The 10297-nt window shown below is 33.9% G+C and overlaps 2 protein-coding genes across 5 annotated transcripts; one reads left to right on the top strand and one right to left on the bottom strand.

Moving 5' to 3' along the window:
• Positions 1-113: 113 nt before the first annotated feature.
• LOC145910387 (alanine--tRNA ligase, mitochondrial-like) lies at positions 114-5300 on the top strand. 2 transcript variants are annotated; one of them, XM_082997490.1, is made up of 16 exons: positions 114-183; positions 629-874; positions 1036-1224; positions 1533-1678; positions 1864-2058; positions 2124-2268; positions 2710-2871; positions 3157-3249; positions 3310-3460; positions 3588-3690; positions 3758-3903; positions 3969-4147; positions 4211-4398; positions 4458-4613; positions 4720-4828; positions 4879-5300. In XM_082997490.1, the coding sequence occupies exons 2-16, from the start codon at positions 662-664 to the stop codon at positions 5098-5100; spliced, it is 2397 nt and encodes a 798-aa protein (XP_082853616.1). In that variant the 5' UTR covers positions 114-183; positions 629-661; the 3' UTR covers positions 5101-5300. The 2 variants fall into 2 exon arrangements, with proteins under 2 accessions (XP_082853616.1, XP_082853617.1); XM_082997491.1 differs by lacking the exon at positions 114-183 and having other exon boundaries at positions 218-874.
• LOC145910388 (MAP kinase-activated protein kinase 5-like) lies at positions 1133-9200 on the bottom strand. 3 transcript variants are annotated; one of them, XM_082997493.1, is made up of 12 exons: positions 8964-8981; positions 8605-8714; positions 8288-8437; positions 8017-8223; positions 7518-7703; positions 7354-7428; positions 6661-6854; positions 6488-6605; positions 5720-5853; positions 5483-5666; positions 5307-5416; positions 1133-1248 (listed from the first exon to the last, which is right to left on the bottom strand). In XM_082997493.1, exons 2-12 carry the CDS (start codon positions 8656-8658, stop codon positions 1215-1217), a joined length of 1446 nt encoding a protein of 481 aa, XP_082853619.1. In that variant the 5' UTR covers positions 8659-8714; positions 8964-8981; the 3' UTR covers positions 1133-1214. The 3 variants fall into 3 exon arrangements, with proteins under 3 accessions (XP_082853619.1, XP_082853618.1, XP_082853620.1); XM_082997492.1 differs by lacking the exon at positions 8964-8981 and adding an exon at positions 9099-9200 and having other exon boundaries at positions 1134-1248; positions 8605-8727; XM_082997494.1 differs by lacking the exons at positions 1133-1248; positions 8964-8981 and adding exons at positions 4323-4482; positions 9099-9200 and having other exon boundaries at positions 8605-8727.
• Between the last annotated feature and the right edge of the window lie 1097 nt (positions 9201-10297).

The raw sequence follows: 10297 nt of genomic DNA, 5'->3' as shown, positions 1-10297 counted from the left end.
TAACTACCTGTAGAAATAACTGAAGTTAGCCTAATGGTCAACTAGTACAGGTTCCCAACTCAATTGCGCTTTTTGGTGTTTGGTATCTGTAGGGACGCCCCCTATTTGGATCTCATTTGTTTTCGACCGCATGATGATTGTTATTCGAACTGATGATAAATAAAAAAGTTTAAAATTTGCTTGGTAAGTTATGAGTATATATAGGATTGTCAATATTTTCAGTTGTAACTTATATAATGTACACAATTAGTTTGTTTTTGTTTGAGCTAGGAAAGGCTAAAGTGTATAGTTTTACTTTTATATTGAATGTCTTCGTATCCAATCTGCCTGCCCTTTGGTTTAATTACGTCAGGATTCGTGACGTCTAACTTGCTTAAGTTTTGGCTATTTCCTCTGTGCACAACATCTTTTTCAATTTGGCATCCAATCACCCCTTGTTACTACCGCTTTTAATTCTATATGTAGATACCAGTTAATTTTTTTTTCAACAAAGCACTAATAAAATTTTATTCTCCTTGTGCTTGGTTCTCAGTTTAAATAACATATCATGTAATAAAATTGTAACTCAATGCTAAATTGAAATTTATAGGACAAGAGCAACAGATTTTTTTCACCCTGTTCATTACAGAATACAGTTCAAGACATTCAATAAAAAAAAATCATGTCATGCATGAAGTCAATCCAGCCACAGATTTTAAGGTTCAAATTTCACCAATATTTTGACTTACAATGGAGGTCATTGCAATCATCTAAAGATATACGGACTGCCTTTATTAAGTTTTACCAGGAGAAAGATCATACATTTGTACCCTCATCAAAAGTTTTTTCACAACATGACAAGTCTCTTTTATTTGTCAATGCTGGAATGAATCAGGTATTTTTAAGTGCACCTTTAACTTGTTACACATAACAAAGGAATTTTTTTGAAAAGGTAATTCAACATTTATGATCTATAATTGCTTGCTGTTTATGTGTTAAAACAATAAATTAAAAAGAAACAAAACTGTTAAGGCCATCTTCCATAATTTGTTTCAGTTCAAGCCAATTATTTTGGGTAAACTTGATCAAAAGGGATTTACACATAACCTCAAGCGAGCTGTTAATAGTCAGCGTTGTATAAGGGCTGGTGGAAAACACAACGATTTGGAAGATGTTGGTTCTGACCTAAGTCATCACACCTTTTTTGAAATGCTGGGATCTTGGTCATTTGGTGACTATTTCAAAGTGTGTGGCATGTAAACTGAAAATCTAAAAATTTAAATGAATTTATTTATTAGTATTGCATTTAGTGGTACAGTTTTGTATTACATAGTTTTGCTTTTGGTAAAAAGTATTTTTAGGAAGTTTTTTTTTTATGAGGCTATTTTGAAATTTTGCATATTTACCAAAATTATAAGTTCTATACAACCTATCACCATGCATTATACTTGCTAATATATACTTTATGTGGCTTAAATTTTAACGCTGTGTTAGTTAGGAACTAGCTATGGTCAGATATATTTTGATTGGACCGAGAACTGTTTCATATCTAGGGAACAGCTTGTAAACTGGCTTGGGAATTTTTGACAGAGGTTTGCAATCTAGCGCCAAATAGACTTTATGTTACATATTTTGGTGGCAGTGATGTTATGAAAGTTAATCCAGATACAGAAACAAGAGATATTTGGTTATCTATGGGGTAAGACTCAAACAACTTACTTGTTTTGCCAAGCTCAATTTGAAAATGAAATGGTGTTAATTTTTTTAAATTATGCGTAAGTCAGAACTTTGAATAAAAAAAATATTTTCCTTACTGTTCAATCCAATCCTAGTTATTTTTTTACCAGAATAAAATGTATAACTTTATTGCTGCTGCATTGTTAGAATTGCACCAGAGCGAATTTTACCATTTGGTACAAAGGAAAACTTTTGGGAAATGGGTGAAACAGGTCCATGTGGACCTTGCACTGAAATACATTATGACAGAAATATTGAAGACCGGTTTGCACCACAGGAAGTCAATGTAAATAATTCAGACATAGTGGAAATATGGAACATTGTGTTTATGCAATATAACAGGTAAACCAACTCTTGGTACGGACCAATAAGACCAAAGACAAGTATTGTTAATTATGTTTCTGCAGAGTAAATAATCACTCTTTAGAGAATCTTCACTCCTTTCATGTTGACACCGGAATGGGATTGGAACGGATATCAGGAATTTTATTGGGAAATAAATCCAACTATGACACAGACTTGTTTATGCCAATTATCTCTAAATTAGAAATGGTAATTGAAACAATAGTTAATCAGTACAGATAGCACAATGTAGCAAATATATGGGAATCTTAGGCTAAAGTAAAAGCTAGCACTTCTGTAACAGTATACTCAAATTTAAACCACTTTATGACACTAGCACAATTTTTAAATTGAATGAATTCAAAAAAAACAAATTGTTTGGTGAAATTAAATCTAACATAAAAATACCACAAATTGAAATCAACAACAGTAGCACAAATTTTTCTTTTCAAATATCTTTGCACATGAAAATTTACCAGTTGAAAAATCCAAAATGTTTTGCCCAAACAAGGTGTTTTCTTAAATGCTACGAAGACAATAACGCTCTTAAACTGTATTATGTGATGGACTTATTTTAATGCTCCACCTTTTGCAAAGTATTACGGTATAATTATTATCTGCATAAAAAAGTAATTCTCATGATCTTGAAAGATATGTGCATGTCGTCCATACAATGGCGAAGTGGGCGAGAGGGATTTACATGGTGTTGGCAAAGCTTACAGGATTGTTAGTGATCACATTCGGATGCTTACAATATCGATTGCCGATGGTGTTTACCCAGGGCTACGAGACAGAAACCTAATTGTTAGGCAGGTTAGTGACGAATATATATAAAAGTTTTTGTTTGTTGAGTTTTTGATATTCCTGAATCAAGCTTAAAGCAAGTAAATTAAAATCAATATCAAACTTGGTCTGATGGAAATCACTTAATTTTTAAACCGATAAAATAAAGCAAAAGTTGCGCAAATTAAATGCAAACGTGTCCTAAACCAAAAACTGTACACCAGTTTTAGAGATAGTTCCCAATTTCATGGCTCATACAGGATGTGTTTTTTGTTGTTATTAGTGATTTTAAGGATACAATATGTTTGTATTTAGGTGTTGCGGCGGGCAGTAAGATCTGGAATTGAAACTCTGGAAGCACCACGCATGTTTCTGTCCAGTTTGGTGCCTGCTGTTGTTACATCTCTAGTAAGCGAAATACATGACTTAGTATTACCAACATGCTGTTGAACATAATATGTGGTTTAGGCTTGCAGCTATCCTGGACTTAAGAGCAAGCAGCACCTTATAATGGAAGTCATAGATGAAGCAGAAAGAGAATTTTATGACATAATTGACAAGGGCAATGAAGTGATAAAAAAAGAAGTTTCCAAGCTTAACCCAGGGGAAATGTTTCCAGGTACATTCCTAGATCAGTGGTCTTTAGATTGTGGTTATTGTATGTAGAAAGTAATGGGGTAAGACATCTTTATTTGTGGCTTGTAATTAAAAAAGATCATGTAAACATAATACATTTTTATTTCCAGTAAGAAAAATGGCCAAAATTTTGCACAATGGATATCCACTGGAATACATCAAAAATCATGCTTTTCACAACAATTTAACTTTTGACAACAATGAGTTGAAAAAGTTTGTTTATGTTGTTACATATTTTACAACAGTTATAAAATTTACCCAAATAACTATTTGTCTCCAGACTTATAGAACCAAAAAAACAGGAAAAAATTAAAAATATCAAGCAAGACAACAAAACAATAGACATCAATTTATTGAAGGTGGAAAAACATTTGCATGACCTAAAAGTTCCAAAAACTGAACTGGTTGCAGTCCCAAGTTCGAAAGGTTTGATCAATTTTATGACAAGCATAAGTGTTGTCATTGATTAGTTGTATGTTTGTAAATTACAGAAAGTCGGATTTCAGCAAACTGTGTTGCAATTATTTCAAACAGTGGTGTAGTGGAAACAAAGAAATATCAATGGAATTCAAAATGTAATCCTGTTTATATTCTGTTTGATAAATCATTTGATTGTAGTCAGAGTAAACATCTTGTGTCAGATATGTTGTCTTTGGAAGTGGAAGAAATGGTAATTGTAAAGAAATGCATAATTTAAGTGACATGGTTAACATAAGCTTCTATTTTTTCACAGAAATACCCAATTGCACAAACACATGACATTAGTGCATGGTCAATGTACCAACTTTTACCATCAGAGTCATTACCTACCCTGTCCACAATAACTATTGGCCAACCTTTTATAATAAACATTGATAAAGAGCGGTGGAAGTCAGCAAACTGTGCATATGTATTTTGCGATGTGTTAAGCAACACACTCAGGTTTTATGCTGCTTTGTATTGCCTTTGTTTCAATGTAAAGTGGGTGATGTTTGTTACAGACATTTGTGGAAAACTGCAGTAATTCTGAAATCAAGAACAAAATTCAACAAGTTCATTGTAGAAATAGCTGGATATTATACATCAAGTGACATTATTAAACTTTGTAACACAACAAAGCAAACAGCTGAACAAGATCAATATTCTTTGGTTGAATGGTAAATTTAGTTGCTAATTTTTTGTAAAATTTATGTTCTGTTATACGATAAGGTTTATGGTTATAATTTTGTTATGTTTATAGAGAAAATTTGTTTGTTTTTGCAGTGAACTGTGCATTACCAAAGTAAACCATCAAGGCAAAGCAAAAACAGTTCTGCATGCTCTAACAGGCAGTCGAGCTAAGGATGCATTGGAAAAAACTAAGCAAATTCAGGTAAAATTATATCATCCCATTAGGTGGTTTTTAACTTTGCCTTTTTGCAGATGGAAATTAGCCAAATAGTTACCCTTGCAAATAACAAAAATTTGGAACCAGAAAACATATTGGCAGCAATCAAGACCATTGGAGTGTTAAAATACCGTCTAAATTCTGAAGAAATTTCATTCGATGCAAAGGAAAACTACAGGACCACATTACAAAATCTTTCAAGAAGCCTCAGATTACAATATTCATCAGCAGATAAAACAAGAGTAATTGATTTGTAACAAAATTATCAGCAGAGCTTTTTGTCATGAAACAATAACTTTTGTGTACCTGGTGAAAACTCTTTTTGAATTTCAAATGCAACATTCACATTTTTTTTGTAATTTAGTAATTTACAGATAAAAATACCAAAAGCACCGTAAAACAAGTATGTTTCACAGTGCTGTCAGACAAAACTGAATAAAACATTAATCAACAAACACATTACACTTGCTGGTTGTTCATCATTAAAAGTATTTCTTTTACTCCATGTGACATTGTGTTTAAATCCACATGATCATCAAAATGATTTCCATTCCAAGAATATTTATCAACCAACTAAATTGGAAAATTGTGGTATTGTAAATAATTGTGGTAAATAATTTTTGACAATCGGTTGTAAACCTCTTTTAGTGATGGATTGCTTTCATTTTCCTTAAGTGCTATTTTGATAGCATCCTCCAATGCCTCTCTGTTTTGTTCGCTGTCAGGAAGAGGAAATATACATGCTGCGATTACACCTCTTAGGGACTCTACTGTAGTAGGATCATCTACTGGTGTTTGACAAGAAATTCTGTTTTCTCCTTGTCTAAAAACTTAACATTTGTCAAAAAATTCTACTTCAGCAAAACATTGTCCTACCTGCTTAGCTGTTGTCTTCTGACCAAAATTGGGTTAATGACAGAATCAAACGGCTTGAGGTCCACAGGTCGTTCAGTTATCCGCATTTTGCGAAGGTGAGACTCGTGCAATGCAGCCACCTCTTGTAAGTTAGTCTGTAATTGCATATATTTTACAGAAAACAGAATGTGTCCAGTACACAGGTTATTCAGGTGAACAATTTTTTAGAAAAAGGTTGATAGGGGGTAGCAGTGGTTATGGATGGACAATACAGAAAAACACACGTATCCAGAATAGTTAAATCTGACACAAAATACAGAATCCTATCCTGTTGTGGGTGTATTGGTATTGCCTTATTTTCTGTTGCATACTCATAACATTCGCACATATGTTGAAGACCACACCATGTTGGTAAATCTTATTTGTTTCTGGCATTCTATATTATTTAATTCCATGTTTTTATTGCACAAAAGCAAGTTTAGCACATGCCAATTTTAGATCGCACAGCCAATATTTTTTTTAAGCCATGGCAGATGAACAAATAATGTCAGTGTGTGTGCCTATTTTTTGCGAGATGCGATTGACAAAAAGAAAATATGAGACCAATCAAAACTTGCAAGAAAGTTATAAACCAAATCCTATTGTTTCATTTGAATTCCAATACTTTGGGATTTAAATCCTCCAAGTTTGTTATTCTGTATTACCCATCCCCAGTTGTGGTGCATGCCTGAGCATGAATTTAGACAGTATGATTAAAATGTATTTAAACAATTTGATGAAAATATATACCTTATTTGCCATATATATAGGGGATTGTAGCAATGTGTTTGGAGCCTCCTCAGTTAGCCATGCGTGTTTAACTAAATCCTCGATTGACATACGTTCATGTGGATCAACACACAGCAACCTTGTTTTGAAAAAAGTGTAGAACTGACACATTTATTTTTTTTATAGTATTTTACCTTTTTACCACATCTTTGGCCCTGTCAGATACTCTTGCCCACTCTCTCTCAGGAAAATTGTAAGATCCATTCATAATTTTTCTCCTCATACTTCTATCTATTGCACGTCTTGATGAAGGATGTTCAGAATAAAATGGTGGATATCCACACATTAGAATGTAAATAATCACACCAAGGGACCACATGTCACAGCTCTAAACATATGGTGAAATTTTCGATACCCAGTGTTTCCAGGTAAATGGTTTTAGCTTGGTGTGAGTATAGTTTACAGGGGTGAATAGAAGAGCCAGGGTAAATGTAAAACATTTTTTCCAGCAAACCTATTTCTACACTTAATGTACGGTACAAAACAGCAGTAGGTAGTGCCATCTGTAACTCTGTTATACTATATGGCAAGCTCAGTGCACACCAAATGTTTACAACAATGCATTTCCACTGTTGCTTGATTGTACTGAATCGTTTATACCTTTTTAAATATATTAAGCACACAAAAATGCCTTTCAGTCACAATGGTTCAATCTTAGATAAAACAAATGACATTTATAGGCCATAATGTCATGACGGTCACAACGACAGTTCTTTTGTGATAAAACAAATCAAACATTTGTTACATTCAACTAGATTGGCTTTCAGGTTACAACTATTACCATGAATTGACATACAATTCTAAACTTAGTTTAACAATAGTCATACCTTGTCATATGTATACGGAATGGTTGTGTTAATGCTGCTTCTTTCCCTCTTATGTCTCCTCTGTGCCTCAAGTACCTGTAAACAATGTTATGCATGATAAAAGCCACTATAATTCTCTTTGACAAATTAACTTCCAACTAATTAATTATCAAACACAACTATACCTGAGGTGAAACATAATAAGGAGTAAACTGTGGTGTCATCAAATCACCCTTGTCTAATTTTGCAAAACCGAAGTCACATAGCTTTATAGGTGAGTTTTCAGAAGATGATTTATAAAGAAGATTTTCTGGCTTTAAATCACGATGGGCAATGTTTTTCTGATGTAAGTGCTGCACTGCCATTGCAATCTAAACAGTACATTTTCACCATGCATAAACCTTATATTTATATACAGAAGCAACACTGCCAATTTTACACAAAATGTTAGTTGTTACAATAAATTCAGCATGCAATAACTACTAATGAGCTAACAGTTGCAAGTAAACCACTTACACACTAATTTTGTAAACATTCTTTGATGTCCTACATCCTATTGTTAGTGGGCCTAGGTTGAAACAACTACATATAACTCAAATGAGCTAAGGTATAAAAAATATGTCATGTGATTTCACAATATATTTTGTGGAATGCCATTGATGTCACAAATCAATTATATACCACCTGCATTGTAGTTCCAGCAGCATGTCTTTCAGTGAAGCCATGTTGTTTGCTAATCCTAAAAAACAATTCTCCGCCATCCATCAGTTCAAGAACCAACAATAACCGTGATTGTGACTCAGATTCACCAGGAAACTGTAAATCATTTCTAAAAACTTCATACAATGTAACCACATGTGGATGACCACCACACTTCCAATGCATCTGAACCTAAACAATCAAAATGAATAAGAATATAACAACATATTTTCAAGCATCTTAAACAGTAGGTAACCTCCTGTTGAGCTTTTGGTCTATCAACAACAACTTTAATAGCAAATTTTTCTCCAGTGTTTCTCTTGGTTGCAACTCTAACTGGTCCTGAAATGCCAGTTCCCAATTTTTGATTCCAGTCTACATCATAATCATCAGTGATAGATGATGTCTGTGGGCAACATCATGTTACAGTGAGAAAGCATTTGTAAAACATTAATCATTGCCAAACTTTTTTAATAGTGTATAATTTCAGTATTTAAAATGCAATATAGTTTTTAAATGCTAGAGAAATAATATGGGTTTGATTTGATGTAACATTTACACTTTAATATGTACTTTGATTTCCAATGCATTGTTTCCATCGACATCACTACTTCTATCGTCCATCATTCGTAATTCAAGTACTGGTCTGTTTCTCAGTTTCAATAATTATGCTGTCAAATTCACTACAAAAAACATCTATAATATTGTGGTAATTTTAAAAAATGAAACAGACCAACGGGATGTGCAAATAAAACAAATTCCCAGTTGAGAACTTATAAATCCATATAACTGTGCAGCACACAGTCTGTGCTGTTACATGAGGGAGCAGCAGATTATTTTTCAAGATAAAACTCTTCCAGCAACACCACTTTTACAAAACAATTTTATTATACCCTGAAATTAACACATTGTTATATTTAGTCATAACTTACCAATAACATTTTAAGCTTTACCATTCACTTTAGGCACTTTGAACAATATGTAGCATGTTACACACAATTTCCATTGGTAACAATATTGTTTACCAATACCACAGACACGTAAAACAAGCCAAATATTTTTGTTACCAATCCGTTGCACCAAAAACATTACGTCACCGTGCCGCTGGTTTTTTTTGTGTCATTTGTCTGTCATTGACCCATTTTTTTAGAAATGTCACAAAAAATAAAAGCCGTTTCGGACACAATGTCCCAAAGGGAATTGATTGGTAGTAGATTATTCGTGCTTCGGGCGTCTCATCGCTAGGCGAAAATGCAATCTGTGTTGCCCCTGATGACGTCGTTTTTATCATTCTCGGCGAATCGTTTTCGAGCGGACGACGGTGGAAAATATTAAATCGAAAATGACCCAAATAAATTGAAAATGTCCTAAATTTTTGCTGGCATTTCGGTCATTTGACAGATTTTTTTTACTGAAAAAAAAACCCAGCTATGCCGTCACTACTTAAGCAGAGACGAAAATCAATTCACAAGAATTCACTCATTATACAGAGATCTTGTCCAAACTCCAAACAAACAGCGTAATAGCTACACAAAGCACAACAGCAACAAAGAAACTAGCGAACACATGTGTACACTTATTTAAATGATACTGAATTGTCCTGGTTTATTGGCACTCTTTGAGAAGAATGACTTGTATATTATAACGTACACGAGCTTTCGCGAGTAACCCTCGCTTCCTCAGGTAAATGACACAAAGTGATGCAAAAAAAAGGTGCAAATTCGGAAAAAGAAAAAGGGCATGTTGAAATGAGTACGTCAGTTTGCTCCTGCGGCATCGTGGACAATTCAAACATATATCCAAAGTTTTTCGGTTCTACGTCAACTAAAAAATGTAGAAAACTGCACAAAAAGTAGCGGCGACCAAAAATCGTAAACCTTTTGCGCTGTGGCGAAGATGACATCACACAAGGCGCTCGGGTCGAAAAAATGCATTGTTTAGATAGGAGAAGGCTCCTTATATTGCAGATATCGGACAGTTTCAAACACAGGAGAATCCACAGATTGCGTTACCCCAAAAGTAAGGACAGGTTTTACATCACACAAAAATATGTCACTATGACGTCACAAACCAAAGGATTATTTGTCCCTGATTATCGGAAGACCAAAGGGTATATGGCAGCAACGACACTACTCTGAACTTCGATAAGACGGGGATGGTGCGTTTCTTTTCTCAGTGACATTACATGACGTAATTTTGGGTGTGATGTCATAACTTTATCCTTACTTTTGTGTCGGCTTTAATTTGATGATTCCAACATTTTTAG

The sequence above is a fragment of the Ascidia mentula genome, chromosome 8, assembly GCF_947561715.1.
Source record: "Ascidia mentula chromosome 8, kaAscMent1.1, whole genome shotgun sequence".
In the NCBI taxonomy this organism is placed as follows: Eukaryota; Metazoa; Chordata; class Ascidiacea; order Phlebobranchia; family Ascidiidae; genus Ascidia; species Ascidia mentula.
This window is presented reverse-complemented; position numbering and strand designations above follow the sequence as displayed.

Excerpts from the sequence above, each read along its gene's own strand:
- LOC145910388 (XM_082997492.1), bottom strand. The coding sequence starts at position 8,658 with ATGATGGACGATAGAAGTAGTGATGTCGATGGAAACAATGCATTGGAA. Across the intron at positions 8,438-8,604 it reads ACAATGCATTGGAAATCAAA|ACATCATCTATCACTGATGA; the intron begins GTACATATTAAA and ends TGTTGCCCACAG. Across the intron at positions 7,704-8,016 it reads CTGCTGGAACTACAATGCAG|ATTGCAATGGCAGTGCAGCA; the intron begins GTGGTATATAAT and ends TGTACTGTTTAG.
- LOC145910387 (XM_082997490.1), top strand. The coding sequence starts at position 662 with ATGTCATGCATGAAGTCAATCCAGCCACAGATTTTAAGGTTCAAATTT. Across the intron at positions 4,614-4,719 it reads CAATATTCTTTGGTTGAATG|TGAACTGTGCATTACCAAAG; the intron begins GTAAATTTAGTT and ends TTGTTTTTGCAG. Across the intron at positions 4,829-4,878 it reads AAAAAACTAAGCAAATTCAG|ATGGAAATTAGCCAAATAGT; the intron begins GTAAAATTATAT and ends GCCTTTTTGCAG.